This window comes from Zingiber officinale, chromosome 4B (assembly GCF_018446385.1).
Source record: "Zingiber officinale cultivar Zhangliang chromosome 4B, Zo_v1.1, whole genome shotgun sequence".
NCBI lineage: Eukaryota > Viridiplantae > Streptophyta > Magnoliopsida > Zingiberales > Zingiberaceae > Zingiber > Zingiber officinale.
The window spans coordinates 53,609,647-53,630,088 of NC_055993.1; the positions used below are offsets into that span (position 1 = coordinate 53,609,647).

At 37.0% G+C, this 20,442-nt stretch overlaps 1 protein-coding gene across 3 annotated transcripts; it reads left to right on the forward strand.

The window, feature by feature from the left end:
* The first annotated feature begins 9,039 nt into the window (after positions 1-9,039).
* On the forward strand, positions 9,040-18,707 carry LOC121975069 (auxin response factor 16-like). Of its 3 annotated transcripts, none has more exons than XM_042526441.1 (14): positions 9,040-9,664; positions 10,332-10,444; positions 10,522-10,617; positions 10,698-10,754; positions 10,855-11,010; positions 11,100-11,184; positions 13,747-13,837; positions 13,916-14,089; positions 14,172-14,367; positions 14,469-14,607; positions 15,720-17,248; positions 17,822-18,012; positions 18,093-18,273; positions 18,335-18,707. In XM_042526441.1, the coding sequence occupies exons 1-13, from the start codon at positions 9,619-9,621 to the stop codon at positions 18,271-18,273; spliced, it is 3,054 nt and encodes a 1,017-aa protein (XP_042382375.1). In that variant the 5' UTR covers positions 9,040-9,618; the 3' UTR covers positions 18,335-18,707. The 3 variants fall into 3 exon arrangements, with proteins under 3 accessions (XP_042382375.1, XP_042382374.1, XP_042382376.1); XM_042526440.1 differs by having other exon boundaries at positions 18,356-18,707; XM_042526442.1 differs by having other exon boundaries at positions 13,916-14,080; positions 18,356-18,707.
* Positions 18,708-20,442: the final 1,735 nt, after the last annotated feature.

Consider the following 20,442-nt stretch of genomic DNA (forward strand, 5'->3'; position numbering starts at 1 on the left):
GTTTAGTAGTATGTAGACTTTCGGCACAATGGATGCGAACTAGAGCATACCAAGTGTTCGAATAAATTGTTAGCACAGTTAAAATGCAACTTAGGCATTTTATTAGCTTAGATAAATGCAATGGAAGCATTTTCACAGCTTATTTAGTCTTGCTACAGCTCTTATAGGACTAGATGTCCAATGGGTGGGCTCCCACAGTCGCCTCTAGGTTCAGACAACCTAGCTCTAGGTTCAGATAACCTAGAATGAGCAAGACAAGTAATAATTAGCTATGTTCAATATTTTACTTTCTAAGTGGCACTGTACTGGATTAGATATCCCTTGGGTTGGCCTCCCATAGTCATCCCTAGGTTCAGCTAACCTAGTAAACCCTACTAGATTCGGAATTTGCAACCCCGGGTTTAGTTAGGGATGCGCGCATAGCAAGTACAGTTGTCAGGCCCAAACAACAACATGATTATGTATTTTCACTTATTATATATAGTTTTCAAACTCTCACAAGATTGGTATGTGAATGCAGTATAGCCTCAGCATTAGTCTAGCATTAGCTTAGCTCAGCTTTCTGTATCAGATTAATTTCCTATTGATACAATGTGATAGTTATGATTAGCTTTATTGCCATGATTAGTTCGATTTCTATGTGTTGTGTGCCATGCCATGCTTAGCATATTCAGTATATATATATTTCAAATAGCATGTTTTCAAAGCATAACTTGCATCGTATGCATGTTTTGTGAGGTAGATGGTTTCTTACTAAGCATAAAACATACAGATACTCTTTCCTTATACTGCAGATAAAGTTAAAGGAAAGATAGACTAGCAGAGGCTGGAGGGCAATGCGATGAAGATGTGTGTGGATGGAACTTGGAATAAAGACCTTGGAGGAACTAGAAATAAATCGGAAACTTTAACATTTTATTAAGTTGTTACTTTCCTTATTTCAGTTATTTTAATGCTATGAATCATGAAAGACCTGGTTAGATTGTTAGTGTTCCTGCTTAGAATGTCAGTTAGTGTTATTAGGATGTTTATGGTCATGTTAGAACTTGTGTGTGTGAATTTAGCACGAAACAGTGCTGAAATCAGACTGGTGGTACGAAATCAGAAACCCCAATCGATCGGCCGATCGATTGGAGGCTTCTCAATCGATCAGCCGATCGATTGAGAAGTTCGTACCGCGAACAGTAAGCTCCTGGATCGATCAGCCGATCGATCTGGATGCCTTCGGTCGCGAACAGAAAGCCCTGGGATCGATCACTGGATCGATTAGCCAGTCTGGATCGATCAGCCGATCAATCCAGAATATTGCCCGAGCACAGTAGCGCGCTGAATCGATCCAACCTAAGTTCTGCATTCAGTAGCATGCTGGGTCGATCACTGGATCGATTAGACCATTCCAATCGATCCACCGATCGATTGGGAAGCCTGATAGCAGCGGGAAACCCCTTATTCCAGTTCCTTGACCATGGGGAAGGTAATATATGACATGAATAGTTTGATTACACCCCTTAGCACATATAAAATAAAGAAATGATAGTAGTTTAGCCAAGTTTTAATTAGTACAGCTTCCGCACCTAGACTTAGTGATGGTCATGGATATAGCTTAGCACAGCATATTGTGACGGTCCGGCCTTACAGCCTAGCCAGTAGAAGGCGGGTCGTTACAGATAAGCATAGGTATTTTTCTGGACTCCACCATAGAAGCTTAGTATATGGCAAGCCTCTGTGGTAGCCATAAAAGCTGAATGACTCAATAATCTCAAGATAGACTTAGATATGATTTCTGGTTTGTCCAAAGATTATTACAATTTATTGTAATAATATTGGTGCAGTAGCAAACTCGAAGAAACCATAAGTCTATAAGGCAAGTAAAACCAATAGAGCGCAAGTACCACCCAATACGAGAAATTGTATAAACAAAGAGAAGTTGTTGCCATCTAGATTGCATCAGGTGATGACCTATAGATCCTTTCACTAAGGTCCTTAAGGCAAGAGCTTTTGATGGGCATGTTGAAGGGTTGGGAATCAGATGTATGGCAGCAGATATGGCAGCTTAGTCTTTTAGTATAAGTGGGAGATTGTTAGGATGTATACTAAAAGTCTAGCTTTTAGTATAAACATTTATCTAGAAATAAGAATCACATTGGTCAAATGTCTACATTTATGATAAATGTAGTTATTCAATTAATTTATATTGTAGATAACATGGTGTGTGATGTCACACACAGAAGATCATGTTATCGGTTCCTTATAAATTATAAACAGTAGCTCACGACCAAGATAGAAAGGAACAAACCATTGGAAGGTCGTAGTGTAATTAGGTAGTAGTTTATCTTAACTATATAATTACACTAGTACACTTAGAGTGTATTGAGTAGGACCATTAGAGGTCGTTTCTTTTATACTGACTTTATAAAGGAACAAAGACCTCAGTTATTATAGAAGTGTGTGCTCTTAATCCTAATATAATAACGAGCACATATATTTGATATTTATTTCTTTAATTTATCAATGGGTGAGATTTAGTTCGATAAATCAATAAGCCCGATAAGTTGGGAAATGATATCACTTATAGTGTGTGTTGTTGATTATAGAAGGAAAATGTGTCATAGTAATCTAGGCTGAGAATGTCCCCAAGAAGAGCTCATAAGGATTGTCATGTTAAACCCTGCAGGTGGACTTAGTCCGACATGACGATGAAGTTGAGTGGTACTATTCTTGGAGCTAGATATTAATTAAGTGAGTTATCAATAACTTACTTAATTAGTGGACATTTGTTATCTTAAGCACAGGGAGACTAACACACTCATAATAAGAAGGAGCCCAAAATGTAATTTGGGATTGGTGCGGTAGTTCAATAATAGTTCTCTCATGGAATGAATTATTATTGATAAAATTAAGTTGTGTATTCGAGGCGAACACGGGATGCTTAATTTTATCGGGAGACCAAAACCAATTCCTCCTCTCGGTCCCTATCGTAGCCTTTAATTATATAGTACTATACCCACCTATACCCACCTTCTTACCCATCCCATAGGGGCCGGCCAAGCTAGCTTGGAGACCAAGCTAGGGCCGGCCAAAGTTTGGTTCATGGGTGCTTCAAGGTGGCCGGCCCTAGCTTGGGTTCAAGCTTGGTGTGGTCGGCCCAAATTAAAATAAAAGGATTTTTATTTTTTTAAATTTTTCTTATGTGGATAACATGTTTTAAAAGAGAGTTTAAATTTTTTTTCCTTTTATAAGATTCTACAAAATATTAAGAGAAGAGCTAAATCTCTTTCCTTATTTATAGATTAAAAGGTTGATTTTAATTTTGGTAAAAACTTTCCTTTTAACCATGTTCATGATTTAAAAGAAAGTTTAAAAAATTAATAATTATCTTTTATTAGTTTCTACAAAAGATTAAGAAAAGATTTAATATATTTCCTTATTTGTAGATTGAAAGGAGATTTTAATTTTTAGAGATAACTTTCTGGAAATTATCCACATGTTTATAGAAATATTTAATTTATAAAATTTCCTTTTAACCAATCATGAAGGGATAAAAATTATTGGAGAAATTTTTTATAAAATTTCCGGAAGCAAATAAGGAAGTTTTAATTTGTGTTTAAAATTTTTATTTGCTTGGAGATTTGGTGTGGCCGGCCATTATAGTAATGAGAAGAAAAATTATTTTTAATTAAATAAATTTTTCCTTTTCATGGAAAAAGAATTAAGGAAGTTTTTATTAAAATTTCCTTATTTGCCAAGACCAAGGATTATAAAAGAGGAGGTAGAGGAGCCTTCATGGGTGAACAACCTCTATTCTTTTCCTCCCTCTCTTCCTTGGTTTTGGTGGCCGGCCCTATTTCTCTCCTCTCCTCTTGTTGGCCGAAACCTATCTTCTTGGTGGAGCTCTTGTTTGTGGCCGGATCAAGGAAGGAGAAGAAGAAGAGAAAGCAAGTCTCGTCTCTAGCATCCCTTGGAGCATTGGTGGTGGCCGAAATTCTTCATCCTTGAAGAAATTTATTGTGGCCGAAATCTAGAAGAAAGAAGGAAGGTGGAAAGGTGGTTCTTATCTCGGAAGATCGTTGCCCACACAACGTCCGAGGTTAGAAGAGGAATACGGTAGAAGATCAAGAGGTTTTTGTCTTCAAAAGAAAGGTATAACTAGTAATGTTTTTCTGCATCATGCTAGTTTTATTTCTTTGTAAAAATACCAAATACAAGAGGCATGCGATTCTAGTATTTCGAATTTATTTTCGATGATGTGTTCTTTTGTTTTTCTTTTTCCTTGTGATTTGATTGTTTTTTTTTTGTTGACCAAAAGTTATTTAAGGAAATTAAATATTAGTTTTCCTTAAAAGGCTTTGTCTAGTCGGTGGTGGTTGCTCCCATATCCAAGAAGGCCATGTGCCTCGCCACGTCAGTACTGGAAGCCAATTTTGGAAATTAATATTTAATAGAATTAATAACCTAGGTGATTTGGATCGAAAGTGTTAAATTCCGCAGGAGATCCAAGTTTAAACCTAAAAGAATAAATAAATTAAACTTTGAATCAAACGTGTTAAGTTCCGCAGGCGATCCAAGTTTAATTTAAAAGAACACATGGTAGCTAGTAAAAAGTTCAGATCTTTGTACAAAATATTTGTACAGTGGAACCATTAGGTTTTCCGAGTAGCAACCAACATATAGACACCCAACAACTCGGTTGTTCCGTATAAACGTCCTAGCCGAGTAGCAAGGAACATGATCATGTAAAAGCACTACTAGGCCATGTTCTATTCTAGAAGCTCTAATTTGATGCTTTTTTACTGCCTCTTCTTCTTGGATGATCCACAGTCATGTTGGACAATATGGGATGGTCATGGATCATGTTGTAATATGTATTTCTTTGATTTTCATCTTCAAATTCACTCTAAACATCAAGATCTTCACATCTTATTAATGTAAAACACAAACCATAGTCATCCAAACAAATATGATGAAATGGATGCGAAAGTAAGAAGACAACCTAAATGATACTTGAGGATAAGAAATACCAAAATGATTGAAATGCAATAAATGCATGTTAAATAATACTGAAAACATATGCATGAATCACACACATCAATTTTTTACTTGAGGATAAGCAAAAGTTCAAGTTTGGGAGTATTTGATGTATGTGAATCATGCATATATTCTCATATCATTTAGCATACATTTATTGTATTACATAAATATATTTTGCATAGACTCCTATCTTTTGCATTTTTCATCTGTTTAGTTCGAATAACTACTCTTTGTGTATTTTATTAACTAGACATGAAGATCTTGGCTTGGAGCTTGTTTGGAGATGAAAAACTAAAGGAGCGCATTACAACATGATAAAATGGCCTACCTGTGGAATAAGACATGGTCGTGGATCATCCTTGGAGGCAGAATTGACATTAGAGCATCAACTGGAACTTCCATAATAGAACACGACCAAGCTGTGGCACTTGCCATGTCCATGTTTCATTCTGTACCTTGACGGGAAATTCTCCAGCACGAACCACGACCATCTCGTGGTGTTCACCACGACTGTGGATTGTGAGGAAACCAAGACAACACTTTCCTTTAATTTTAGAAAAATTTGTTAGTCTCCCCTTATTTTTAGGAAAATTAAGTCACTCATTCTTTTTAGGAAATTATATTAGTCACCCTTTTATTTTAGGAAATTATGTTAGAGTTGTCCTTGATGTTAGGAAACTTTGTAAGGGTTTTGAGGCTATAAAAGGAAGCAAAGGGCGGTGGTTTAGAGATATATGGTGATCTCGGGATTTCTCTGATCCCATGACAGGGGATCAAGGAGGAGGTCGCATCCATGACATCAAGAGAGCTATGACAATATCAATAGCCAATATTTCTAACATTATGGAGTAGTTTTTTTAATTTTAGGATTAAGGAGTAACCTGACATGGAATTAACAATTGTAGGTTGTTATTATCCTATTTTATTGTGTGATATGTTTTATCCTTGATTCAGTTCTTAGCGTACTTAACATGTTAATATGTCTTAACGAACGTTGGCATAGATCTTAGGGAAACGAGGAAGAACTGAAAGGTGAACTCTAATTTCGAACCTATAAGAACGTGACTTGAGAGTTTATTCACGAAAGTAGTTCAAACTCTCTCGAAGAAACAATAGGCTATTACAGAGCGTAGTGAGTCTATCTTAGTTTGAGTACCATAAAAGTAGGGGTCACATTATGGTAGATATATTGGTATATTCTCAAAAGGGAGCATCGTGTACTTTATGATAGACCATTTTCAAGTATGATTTAACATTATGGTAAGAGAGGGATTCAAAATTACATTGTCAACGATCGTCATAGTGAAATCAAAATCCTTAAATTATCTTAAGAACTATTTTCTCTCCTATCTTTTAATTCTATTTTCTTAGTTCACTTTCTTTTACAACAACTCTCTCAAATTTGACTCGTCTAGATAACCTCTATTGCATGTAAACTAATACTCAACAACACAATTTCAGAGGATAATAATTTTTACTAGTTTATGATGATTGTGCATTTGCAGTTAGTACACATCACTCCTCTCTCTAGAATGTACTTCATGTTAGATTTTCAATCAATTGAATGCACTAAGAACCCTAACCACATTGAATACCATTCAATCCTCCTTGCTTAGGAGTCTATGCCATAATGGGACCTTGAGCCATCAATCCCATAATCACATTCGCAAGTCATAAGCATTTTTTTTTTGTGTTTCATGTATGCTATTTCAAATTTGTAAACACACCTAATATATATTTGAGTAGCATTGATGTTAAGCCTAATTTGATTCCTTTATCAAATATATAATCTACTTAAACCTGATCACTTGCTAGCAATGTTTCTTCAGCAGAAGAATAGAAAAAACTTCATATCATAAATTCCAACGTTTGAAATATTTAGGTTTTGCATTTGTCTCGAACAGAGTGTAAGATGTCCATTAAGAAAGCAAATTTTGTTGGAGAGGACTTTGATCAATTATCAAATACTAAAGACTTATGCTTGCTTACTCGGAGGGAAGGAGAGAAATTAAAGGGAAAAAAAATCCCTGAGAGAAGAGAAAAGGAAAAGAAAGAAAATCCTTCGGGGAGGAGGGAAGGGAGAAGAAAAAGAAATGTTTGAGAAAGAAAAACATATGAAAGGAAGGAAGGAAGAAGAACAAGAAGAAGGGTGATGAAAAATAATCCAATGAAGTCGTTGGTGGCATGGGGTGGCTGTGCAAAGATGCTCATAACTCGTGAGCACTGAGCAAGGTCGCTTGCAACTCACAGCAGGGTCGTGCGTAGCTCACGATTGGTGAGCATTGTCTGCCTCACATGCACTCGCTTGAGGGTTGTTGGCAGTTGTGCAAGGCTGCTTGCATAGTGTCGAGCAAGGCGACCACTTGCAAGAAGTCGTCGCATGGCAGTGTAGGCTGCATCAGGTTGTGCAAGGTCGCTCATGTGGTTGTGGGCGAAGACAGAGACATGACAGTGAGAAGGAAAGGAATGTCGTTCTGTTCAATTTTGAGGGGATAAAAATATTTGTTCACAAATAGTGATAAAAGGAGATTCGTTCATCCCTAACACCTCCCATCCTTAGACCAACACGAAAAAGATAAATCACGGATGACTACTAACTTGTACAGTTAAATAATACATGGGGGAGGGTAGATACCCGACTATTGGCTAAGATTTACCCTCCAGATCTCATAATGACAATATCATTATGCGTTAACCAACTATCCATCTCATGAAAAATTCTTTTTTTATATGCTTGTAACTTGTTTATTTTGATAGAGAAAGGTAGATACATGTGATGTAATTTTATAAATAAAAAAAAATATATGTGTCATTTTTTTAGGTATATAGTATAATTTTATAAGTTAAAAAGAATATATACATCATTTTTTATATATAGTATAATTTTATAAATGAAAAAAAGAGTATGTGTATTATTTTTTTTTTAATCTATTTTCATCTAATTTTGAAGTAATTAATTTTTACTTAAAATTATTCATTGATGAATTATATTTTTCTTTCATCTAAAATTTTAATAAAATAAATAGTAAAAATTTTATTTTATTTTATTTTTTCTTCTCCGAATTAAACTGACCTTACTGGCCCCCAGCTATCTCTCCTCTCCTACCCTAATCCAAGGTTGACCTTGTGCCGGCGTCATCAATTGTCTCCATCCATTCTTCCCCGCTACACTGCCAAGTGATGACAAGATCAAAGGAAGTAGAGATCTTCCGGAGATGGGATACAGATGGTGATGGGTAACTCCATCCCCTCCTAAATTCCAAAGTTCCTATGTTTACCGCACAATTTCCCAGAAGGCCGAATAGGAGCAGGTAAGCCTACGAAAGCTAGAACATTATTTCCCATGTCGAGAGCATTACGAGAACGCTGCCGGCGGCCGTCGTCGGGCGTGGCCGGAATGGGAGCTGCGCTGCTGACGTGATGCTGCCGTATCGCGAAAATGACTCACGTCTGAGAACGATGCCAAGCGGGCCCCGAAGCGAACGACGGAGAAGATGTACGGGGTGGGTTTGGGGTAGCGAGAGCGCCCGACAAAAAGCTGTGTATCCGACGGCCGACGCAACTGTTCCCAGCTTTCGCGTGCGGTGTTTCCCAACCGTGCCGTGGCAACATACCCTTTGTGGACCCCACCCCTACTCTCCTATTTTCAATTCCAAGCATTAATTTGCATGCATCTTACGGAGAGAATTTTTTAGTTAGCGAATTACTACTGCATTTTCTACACGTTCCAAGGCATGTGCATGATTCCGGTTTCCACGCAGCTTTTTATGCGGACCTCATGTATTTAAATAAAGGCAGCAAGATTTACTCTTAAATAAATAACATTTCATATGTTTTACTGCATTTTGACGCTTACAGCTTCTTCAATTCAGATAAGTTAACCAAATTCTCATTAAGTTTTTTTTTTCTTCTTGATCATTACTTCAGCTGATAGAATATTACTGAAATGACAATTTCACCCCTTTTCTTCAAGTTTTAAGTCTAAATATTGTTGTTGTAGTTTAAGTGATTAATAACGTGACAAAAGTCGACGGCGACACCTCTTTTTTTGTACCTGCCCTCCCTCCTTCCAAATCCCTTTCATGTCGCCCCAACCCGAACCAGTAGCGCACGGAACCCCATCTAAAATCCACGCCCCCACTCCTCCCACCTCATCCGGCGGGTTTCGGCGTTCCTATCGTCGTCGGGAAACCTCTCCAGCTGTGGCACGGCAAGCAACCTATCCTCTCCGCCGCTCACCTGGTCTCTGAAGCAAAGTCCTCGTCTGTGCTAGGCGTATATGGGGATTGGCGTTGAGCGAGGAGAGGCCGGAGAGTAGTGTAGAGTTGGGTGCCTGTGGAGCTCAAGGTTCGTAGTATGGCTAAAAGGTGCCTTTTTGGTGGTTCCTCCGCGGCGCAAGCGCACTGGGAATAATTTTCTAATGAGCGGAGGTTGGGTAAAATAACTATAAAGAGAGCGAGAGGTGGAAAGGTGCAAGCTTTCTTGCCCTTAAAAGAAGAATGGCGAGTGTGGGCCGAGGAAGAACCTTTCTTGCTTCAACGCATTTCAGATCGGCTGTGTGATTTTTGGGGATTCACCTAGCCTAAATTAATGAAGCTTCCTGCGGCTTGTGGATTAGTGGGGGATTCCCTCGAAGGTGCCCTTTTCGTTTTTTCATCATTGATCGTAGCTGTTCCGGTTTTTGGTTTTGAGCACAATTCTCGTGTTTTTTGTTTTGGGAGTATATGTTTGTTAATTTGTTGTCCGTTTACTACTTGTTATTGATTTGCCGTCGTTTCTTTCTAAAAGAAAAACCGGTGCTGGTAATGGAACTGCGCAAATTTTCAGCTATCCCTAAGTATAAATGCTGATGTTTTCCGCTTATAAACAAAAGCCTCCAGTTTTAACGCGCCAGCAATCTACTAACAAAAGGAGTCTACATCTCCTTTGTGACGAACTTCATCTTCTTGCCCTTGGATTTTTTTCTCACTAACTCGGTCAACCTCGCTATCTGCTTTATCCAAAGGCACTATTTTGTCTTTATTGGCTTATTTTTGTCAACTCGTTCGGCCAAGTCGGTGGTCAAGTTTTGCGACACGACGATTGGCTGCTCATAGTGAAGCATAAGGACGGCAGGACCGCCCGCTTGGCCGCTTAGCAATATTCCAGTAGGATATTCACATTTTTTTTTATTAAATGGTCCAGGCATTATTGCTACCTTTCAATTTTTGTATTTAACTTTTGAACTTTTGGGGTGTATTAATTCTGGGAGGGAGAGTGATAATGTTCTTATGATGTCTGCTTCCGATACCTGTGTGAAGCAGGAGAAAAGAAGAGAATTGATTCTGAGCTATGGCATGCTTGTGCTGGACCGCTGGTATCTTTGCCGCCAGTAGGTAGCTTGGTGGTGTACTTTCCCCAAGGTCACAGCGAACAGGTATACCCTCTTACTGGTTTCAACGTGTTACTTATTTGTGAGTTCTAACTGAAATCATTATTTCTCTCTAATTTTAGGTTGCGGCCTCAATGCAAAAGGAGGTTGATAGTATACCAAACTATCCCTCGCTACCTTCTAAGCTGATTTGTGTGCTTCTAGATGTCACTTTGCATGTGAGGTTCTAGAGAAATTGCTCATCTTTCTTATACAACTTTTTGGTGGTCTAACTACAAAGTTCATATATCAATTCCAGGCTGACGCTGAAACTGATGAGGTTTATGCACAAATGACTCTTCAACCTGTTAACAATGTAAGATTTGATGACTTGCAGTAGTTATATGCTGTTTCTACCCGTTATTTTTGCTGGCATAGATTTTTTCTTTTATAATTGTTTGATTATGTCACAACAGTATGACAGAGATGCAATGATGGCATCTGAAATGGGTCTGAAACAAAACAAGCAACCAGCTGAGTTTTTTTGTAAAACACTTACAGCTAGTGATACAAGCACTCATGGTGGATTTTCTGTACCCCGCCGTGCTGCAGAAAAAATATTTCCACCTCTAGTATGTCTAATTGACATTCAGTTGACTACTTCCTTATTTGTTTTTGATCCAAAAGCATAAAGATGTTCTATGAATATAAATATTGGTAGGATTTCACAATGCAACCACCAGCTCAAGAATTGGTTGCCAAGGATTTGCATGGTGTGTCTTGGACTTTTCGGCACATATATCGTGGTAATGTATCTCTCCTTTCCCAATCTTATGATATATACTCACTATGTATTACTGTAGTTATATTTTAGGTATGGAAAATGCTCTCTCAAAATTTGTTATTCAGTATCACTCTATTCAATAAATTAATTAGGTTCTCATTAATTTATTTGCCAAATTTTTTATTTGTTTTGCAATTATGCATGTTAATTAAATTTTATCATTGTAGGATATTTAGATTCATCTATATCCATGTATCGTCATGTCTAGAGTGTTCTTTTTTACTCTTGTATTCTAATTAAAACATTCCTCTTTCCTAGGTGGAACAACCTCATACAAAAATGTTTAATATAAAATGAAGTACAAGAGGAACTACAAATGTAAAATAAAAGAAAAGTGGATTGACAGAAATTGGCACACAAAAGAGAGTAGTAGGCACGATCAATAATCTTTGTTCGAAGTGGCTTTGCTCGCTATTTATAGAGTGAATATAATGATCAACAGCCTACTTGAATGTCCCAAATAGTAGACTTCCACCAATCTTGGAATCTTATCTGCAATGATCATTTCACAACTAGTTGACTCCATTCTACTATCAGTCGACTCAAATGCCTTCTAGTCAATTCCGTTCGATGAACCTTCAACTGGGTCTTTTGAACTAAGTCATTGGTTGACTCCTTCAAACTATAGTCGATTCCACTTGAAGATTCATTATCGAATCTTGAGGTGACTATGTCATTAGTTGTCTGCCTACACCATCAGTAGATTCACTTGGATAATTCTTCGACCTTCTCACAATTGACGAGGTTCTATTCGGCTTCAAGTGCTTTTAGTCAACTTATATCTTCTTCCATGAGCTTTATCCTATAAAGAGAAAGTCAACCAACCGTTCCTGAGAGATTTCAAATTCAACTTACAAATTAATATACTTAGCAGTCGATTCATCTAACGTTAGTTGTCTGTTTTGCCATTTACTTGATTTAAGCACAAGAGAAACCCTTGCATGCTCAAACAACTGGCTGATAGTTGACTATAGTGTCAACTTTGTTAATCAATCGACTAGATATAAATATTAGTTGATTGAACTAGCTTGGTCACAAGCTAATGCCTTGACTTTGACCTAGAAAATTTGTTCTTTGGCCGAGTATGTGTTTGAGTTGAAAACTTTTACCACAATAGTCAATTATATTTCACTCAATCCACTTATTTCACATGTCTCCATGCTTGATCATTCTCTTCCCTTGAGACCACCTAGACAAGCCTCCATCCATAGAGCTCTACTTTTGAGTCATGCTTGATCCAAGTCACTTGAGCGCTTCTTTAGCCACATAAATGACCTTTGACATCCGTCAAACCTCCCAGAAGTTCTACCTCTGCGGCTTCTTTAGCCACATAAATGACCTTTGACATCCGTCAAACCTCCCAGAAGTTCTACATGTGCCACTTCTCATTTCTTAGGAGTTCTACCTCTAGGGCTTCTCATTTGCCAAGATCCACTTACTATGAGTTCACTCCTGACTTGTTGTTTTCTAGGAGTTTCACTTCTTGAACTTATCTGCCAAGACCTTTTGGACTTCTTTTGCTAGAGTTCATTCCTTCGAAATTTTTTGTTTACCAAGATCCACTTGTACTCCCATCTTTCATTTTTCAAGTGTTCACTCCTCTGGCACTTCTCAGCTATTAGGGATTCCACTTCCAGGACTTCCTTGAACTTCCAACTACCAGGAGTTCATTCATTTAGGACTTCTCGCCCACTAGGAGCTCACTCCTTTGGGACTTCTCGTTTGGTTCTTCACTCCTCCGACACTTCTCTGTCAAGATTCAGTTGGACTTCCATCCGCCAGGGGCTCACTCTTTCGAGACTTCTCTCCACACTGCAACTGCAATTTCAATCTGCGCATTTCTGCACACTTGACATAAGTATGCATCTACACACTTGACATAAGTAAGAATATCAATTTGGTGCAACTTAAACATATTGCCAATTATTTAGCTAACTACATCAAATCCAATCCAACTTAAGTATGGTTGCATCAACTATCTACTCCTTAAGTAAATTCTCCCAAGGATTGATTGCACTAACAACTATCATGCACAAAAGAAATGAAAAATATGTGATAAAATTTGTCTCCTTTGTAACACTCTTTATTGCGTTTGCTCTGTTGATTACTAATGTTGTCATTGCAAATGCTTTTGATATTTGAAATATTTTATCTCAAGGCATTCCCTTTCAATTCATGCTACTTTGTTCAGATGCATATCCTTGGCTTTAACATATCTGTAATAGTATAAAACCTTTTTGCATTAGAAGCCTTTGGCATATAGGATGAGACAACTCAACAATTGTTCTAACCAAAAAAATCTTCACGCTAATTTAAAATACAAATGCACAGGCATAGAGTGATTGTGATTTTATGTAAGAACATGCATTGCTCAAGAATGCTTGTCATTTAATGAATGTCTATATTTGTTTGTCAAAGCTGACATATATTTAATTCATGCCAAAATTGCATAACTGCTGTTCCAGATTTCAATGATTGTTCTGGCTTTTCACTTGATTTGACTACTCATGAGTCATCATTGCAGGTCAACCCAAACGGCATCTACTCACTACAGGATGGAGTGTGTTTGTTAGCACAAAAAGGCTTTCTGCTGGTGATTCTGTTCTCTTTATCCGGTTAGTATAATTAGCCGATATGTAACCTTTCTGTCTAACACATTCCATAAGAAAGAATATCATTCTCTTGAATTTCAGAGATGAGAAGTCACAACTTTTGTTGGGTATACGGCGTGCAAATAGACAACAACCTGCTCTATCATCTTCTGTCTTATCTAGTGACAGTATGCACATAGGGATCCTTGCTGCTGCTGCTCATGCTGCCACAAATAATAGCCCATTTACTATTTTTTACAACCCCAGGTGTTGCAGGTTCACCAATATTTCATGCTCTTATTTTGTCATGTTTTCTCCGCAGTTTGGATAATAATGGAGTTTTTCATTGTCTGTATAGGGCGAGCCCCTCAGAATTTGTTATCCCTTTGGCCAAGTACAATAAGGCAGTATATACCCAGGTGTCTCTTGGCATGCGGTTTAGAATGTTGTTTGAGAGTGAGGACTCTGGAGTCCGTAGATATATGGGTACTGTTACAGGTATTAGCGACTTAGATCATATAAGGTGGAAAAATTCACAGTGGCGCAATCTCCAGGTTAGTGCATATTTACAGATTTACATTGCAAGAAAGGAAATTATCCTTTCTATAATGTGTGATCTCTAGTAAAGCACAAATTATCTTCTTTGAATCAACAGGTTGGCTGGGATGAATCAACTGCAACTGAGAGACGGAGCCGAGTTTCAGTTTGGGAAATTGAACCAGTGCCAACCCCTTTTTATTTATGCCCACCTCCCTTTTTCAGGCCCAAATTTCCTAAACCAGCAGGAGTTTCAGGTAAACAACATCCTTCCAAAGGTTGCCATTTAATCAAGATGGCTTATGCACATTTTGAAGTTATTCTACTGACTTTTCTCTTAATCTATACAAGTACTGGCAACAACTGTTCTGAGTTCTAAATATCTTTTAAAGAATACCAATTGAATTGCTTCTCAAGAATATTGCTTAACGGTCTACAAATTTGGTTAATGATGCTCTACATCTGTAAGATTGATTCCTTTGTACTGCGTTGTACATGTCCAAAATATCTTTTATGTGCTAACCAGTCACAATGTAACTTTAGTTTATTCTTTATTTTTTCTAGAGAAAATCAATTTCCCTTTGTCATATGGAGATTAATAACCACTTGCAAGACAAACTACAGAAATAAAATCTCATGATCATGACAGTAACTACCCTTGTCTTTTAATCAAATCAGTGAGCTCTTGCCAACAACACTACTTTTTGTGCAAGTATCAGGGACTCTGCCTTAGCTTACCCATATTTCTTTTGAAAGAGATATCTTCCAGAGAAATTTTATAGAGTTTAGATAGAAAAAATTGCTTTAAATTGTATATAATGTACGAGAGAAGTTGAAGAAAAAAAAAAAAAATTCAAAGACGATGATATTTACAGGTTTTGACTGAATGACTATTTTGATCAATAGATTAGGTGATTAGGAAATAATCCTCAATCTGCATATAGTCTCATGAGATAGGATTGTTAACTAACACTCTACCTCACCATCAGGCTAGGACATGCATTCCGAGAGAGCAAAATGGTGAGAGTTAGCTTGTGAAAAACAGGAGAATAAATTTGGGCAGCATGACGATACTCTAATACTATATTAATAATTGGTATATATCAAAGTCTTAAGTTATTAGGAAATGGCCCAATTAGTATGTGCAACATTAGTATGTTGGTTTTGTAAACAATGTGAAAGTTAATCACTGATAAGTATTTGTGCAATAATTGAAAATATGAATTTGATAGCTAGCATCACTAATGTAATTGAAACATAGAAAACCTTTGGACTATTTCTTGTTCTTCTGCATTTCTACACATTATCCATTTGTTACTATAAACTAATTCATCCTCTACATATATGCTGATAATTCCTCATTTTACAGATGAGTTTGATGTGGAAAATGGTTTCCAAAGTGTTATGCCATTGCTGAATGATGATTTTGGCTTAAGAGATTCTCAGTGTGCAATGTTTCCTGGTCTTAGCCTGGCTCAGTGGATGTCTATGCAGCAGAATTTGCAGAGAATGACATCAGCATCTCAACCAGCATGCTTACCCACAGTGCCATCTATGCATGATGGGGCTGCAATAGAGGATCCAGTAAAAATGTTAAGTTTCCAAACGCATCCAGCATCTGCCCCCAGTTTGAGTTCCAAGAATCCTCAAACTCAACAATTGCACTTGCCTCATCAACTGCAGCAAACTCAGTTGCCACCTCACACATCTGTTTCTTTAATGCCCGTACTGCAACAAAAATTTGTCCATCTGCAACAACTTCAACAACAGGGGCAACTACAGCAGCCTCAACCTCAGAAACAAAAAAGTGTTGTTAATCAAGAACCTGAAGATGATATGCAACGTCAGGAATCCAGTGGACAGATTGTACCTCAAAATCATTTACCAGGTCAACATTTGCAACTTACCTATTTACAACAGCAAGGATTACAGGACTCTGCTTTAACAAGCCTGGTCTCTCTCCAACCCTCAGCTTTACCTCAGATTTTGCAGGCTCAACAACCACTAGAGTATCAGCAATCTCTCTTGCAGAAACAGCAAGAGCAAATTCTTCAAATGCAGTTGCTACAAAAGATTCAGCAACATCAATTACTTTCTCAGCTTAGTCCTCAAGTACAATCTCAGTTACCGCAGCTAATAGCTCAGCAGAATCAACATCTTCAAGAGCAGCAAGATTTGCAAACCTACCTAGATGGGTCCAAACTCTTGCAGCTACAAACAAAGCAATTGCACCATGTGCAAAATAACAATATCCTAGATAACCATAAGTCTCTACTTTTCACAAGTCAATCCATGCTCAGGGGTACTGATGGTCCATCTTCAGCAAACTTACCCTCAACTGATGACCACATTGCTTCTTTTAGCTTCCATGGAAAATCTCAGCAAGGGGCAGCAATTTTGGTTGACGAGACTGCTGTGCCTCCTATGGATAATTTACTGCAGGAATTTCAGAGGAAACCTCAAGCTCTGGTCAAGCATGAGCAGTTAAAAACAAAAGAGTCAATCCAGCTCCCTAACCAGTTACCTGTTGCTGATCAGCTAGATGCTTCTTCTACAACCTCCTTCTGCATAGAAGGTAGTGAGCAGGGTTTACCACTTCCTTCAAATTGTCCAAATGGTAATGATCGAGATCATAGGGATAGTTTTCTTCTGGGAGTGATACCAGATGCCTTGCTCTCAAGAGGCCTTGGTACAGGGAAGGAGATACAGAGTATAGTTTCTGGTTATGGCCAGCAGAAAGATGTAGATACCGAGCTGTCTACTGCGGATATCAGTTCCCAGTCATTTGGCATGGCTGATATGCCCTTTAATCCTGGTTGTTCAACTGATGTAGTCAATGAGGGTGTTCTTAGTAGAGTCTGGACAAACAAGCCATCTCGGATGCGAACTTACACTAAGGTTTGCTATTTGTTCTCAATACTTAAATTATGTAGCATGCATGCTTCTTACTATATTGCTTTTAAAATAATGAATATGAATGCTCTTAATTCTAGTTAAGTTTGTTCAATTAATCCTGAACATGAAATAGCTTACATGTTCAAAGGATCACAGAACACAGATGGATCAGTGAAGACTACTGACCTCTGATAGGTGAAATTTTCTACCCAACCATACTTTCAGCATACTAGATTCATATGAAAGTCAAATAGAAAAGGTCATGTACGGAAACTTAACTATTTAATTCTTGACTTTTATAAATTAATATGCAACTGCATAGTTGACCAACATGAGATACGATCACCGACAATTGTTGGTCTAGTCTTAAACAAGCTAGATCTGTAAAGCATTTGGTTAAAGGTTGGGAGTTTCAATCTGTACAAGGGTACTATTGGAAGGGCTTATACCTATGTCGCTCCTCAAATGAGGATTCTCTCTCATCCATTGTGGTGTGAAGCCTCATAGGCAAAGACAACTCTTTTAACTGATATATTTTTCTCTTTGTAATTACTAGTTTTGACTATTACTTTGAAGGTTCAAAAGCGGGGATCTGTTGGAAGATGTATTGATGTAACGCGCTACAAAGGTTATGCTGAGCTGCGACGTGAACTTGCGCGTATGTTTGGGATAGAAGGGCAATTAGAAGAACCACACGGAACAGAGTGGAAGCTTGTATATATAGACCATGAAAAAGATCCGTTACTTGTTGGTGATGACCCTTGGGAGTAAGGCACCTACATTGAATTGTTTGAAATTTTATCTCGCTTCTATTATTGACACTAATACTTTTTTCATGTGATCGCAGGGAGTTCATTACTTGTGTGCAGAGCATTAAAATATTATCAGCAGCAGAAGTCCAGCAGATGAGTTTGGATGGTAACTTGACGTGCTTATCTGTGCGAAACGAAGCATGTAGTGGATCCAAGAACGGCAATGTCTGGAGAGGCCAATTGGATGATGCCTCATTTCCATCTTTGCGCCATTAGGTAACACTAATACAAATTGACGTGTTTAACTTTATGCTGCTTCAAGGTGGATTATTTTTAGGTTTATGACGTGCTTCAATAGGTGATTAGCTTGGGAAAGGAATTTCTGTAGATCCGTTGCAACACTTTGACTAGCTTGGTACTCTTGCGTAACACATGAAGCTTCAGTTTTCCTCATGGCGCACTATCTTGAAGTTTGCCTGGTTTTTTTAGTTTTTCTTAGAACTACTATTTGGTATAATTATGAAGAGAACTAGTGGCATTACCTGTACATAGTATGGTATGCCTAAGAAATAACATTAATCATTTCCTAGTCTACAGCTTTATGCATAATTTTGCAACAACAGAGGTATATTGTGCAGGAGATTAACTAGTTTGATTATATCATTTTAACATTATGAGAAACAGCAATAAAAAATGCTTCGATATGGAAATGAATGTATTTGACTATAAAGGATTATAGGCTTGTATGTTTGAGTGTTGAATAAAAAGATTGTGTGCACTGCTGATGGTTTTGCTTAACCAAGGGCGCATTTATTATATGATAGAAGAACGGCATTCAAATGAGATCGTAGCATTCAAGAGCCCGTGGAAGTATTATTTCCGTTTTTATGGAAGTTGCGTTATTGATACACCCTTAAAAGTAATGGTGTAAAGAATTCAGGATTCACTTGTGCTGTAATTTGTATGAAATGTGTTGATTCTAATTGTATGATTAACAAAACTAACATCTGTAAAACTCAAGTGATCTCTTGTAGTAAATCTTGCTCTTCATTTGTTGTCGGAAGAATAATCACGAATGAATTAAAAATCTCTTCAAGATTTATAAACTAAATCCCATAGAGATATGTTCTTTGCCAATTATTTACTCACATCCTCTTTCCTTTTAATTTTTTAAACGCCTCTTATATAAAGGCAAGCGATAATAATGTTGCTCATAAAGGATTAAGATGAAATGGTGCACCATTTCATCATCGTAACTCCTGCATTTATCACTAGTCCAAGTTAATCCATAAATGTTAATTAGTTACAAAGGCTATGTAAGTCATATAAATTATATTATAATCAAGTAACAAAGGCCAAAGCAAAACACTAATTATTATCAAATAAGAACATTTAATCCGTACTTTAGGAAAAATGATTCGTACGATAGCAAGCACACTGAACAATTATTACTAAGAAGATTGTTACACCTTACATAACTACTCTATAGAATAAATTAGAGACATCAATAACTTATCTTAATACCAGATTAATCATTTACATCAATATGAATATCGTTAATCTCTCATAATGATTATTATGTCAAAATATATTCTACATTTTTAATCAATACAATTATTCATAATCACATTTTACGTACTTAATAAAAAAAAATATAACTAGTTGACTAGTGAATAGATGGAAAATATGTAAATTAATATTAATCTTCCTTTTTAGCTACAATCTATTCATTCTAATCAGTTTCTTTCCTTATTATGTTCTATAGACTGAATTATCCATAGCCAATAGGAAACATGCTAAAGTTGTAGATACTAATTAGAACTTTAAGTAGACAGTTAAATAGTTACTAAGGGTAAGATTGAGATTAACTTATAATCTCAAGGGTCTCACATAATAGAGAAGAAGAGATCTATTTTCTTTCTACTCTTATTATCGTCATAGCACATGTGATATGAATCACATGCTATGATACTATTCTCTTTACTAACAAGAGCGCATGTTAATATCGTACAGATTTTAATATAAATATATATAATGCTAATCTTGAATTCAATATATGAATTCCAATATGACCTTAAGCAAATTCAGTAAATGGTTTATTCTGATCATTATATAAATGATCTCGTCTTGACACAATTATCAGAAATGGTTTATAATCAAAGGAACATGAATGCAACAGCAGAAAATAAATTACAGCATGCTCAGGTAATAGATAATGACATACAAATGCAGAAATGAACATAAATATTACTACTCGTTAAATATTACTATGCATATTAATATGACATATCAAAATAGATAAATCAAGGTACCCCGCCTTCAATAAAAGGATCGTATCCGAAATAGATCCCTCGTCGAGACACCGTCTCAAATCAAAGTCCTGTACCAATCAATGTGTATATTTTATTTAGCTAAATTCAAATAAATTTAACAGCTAAACAAAAT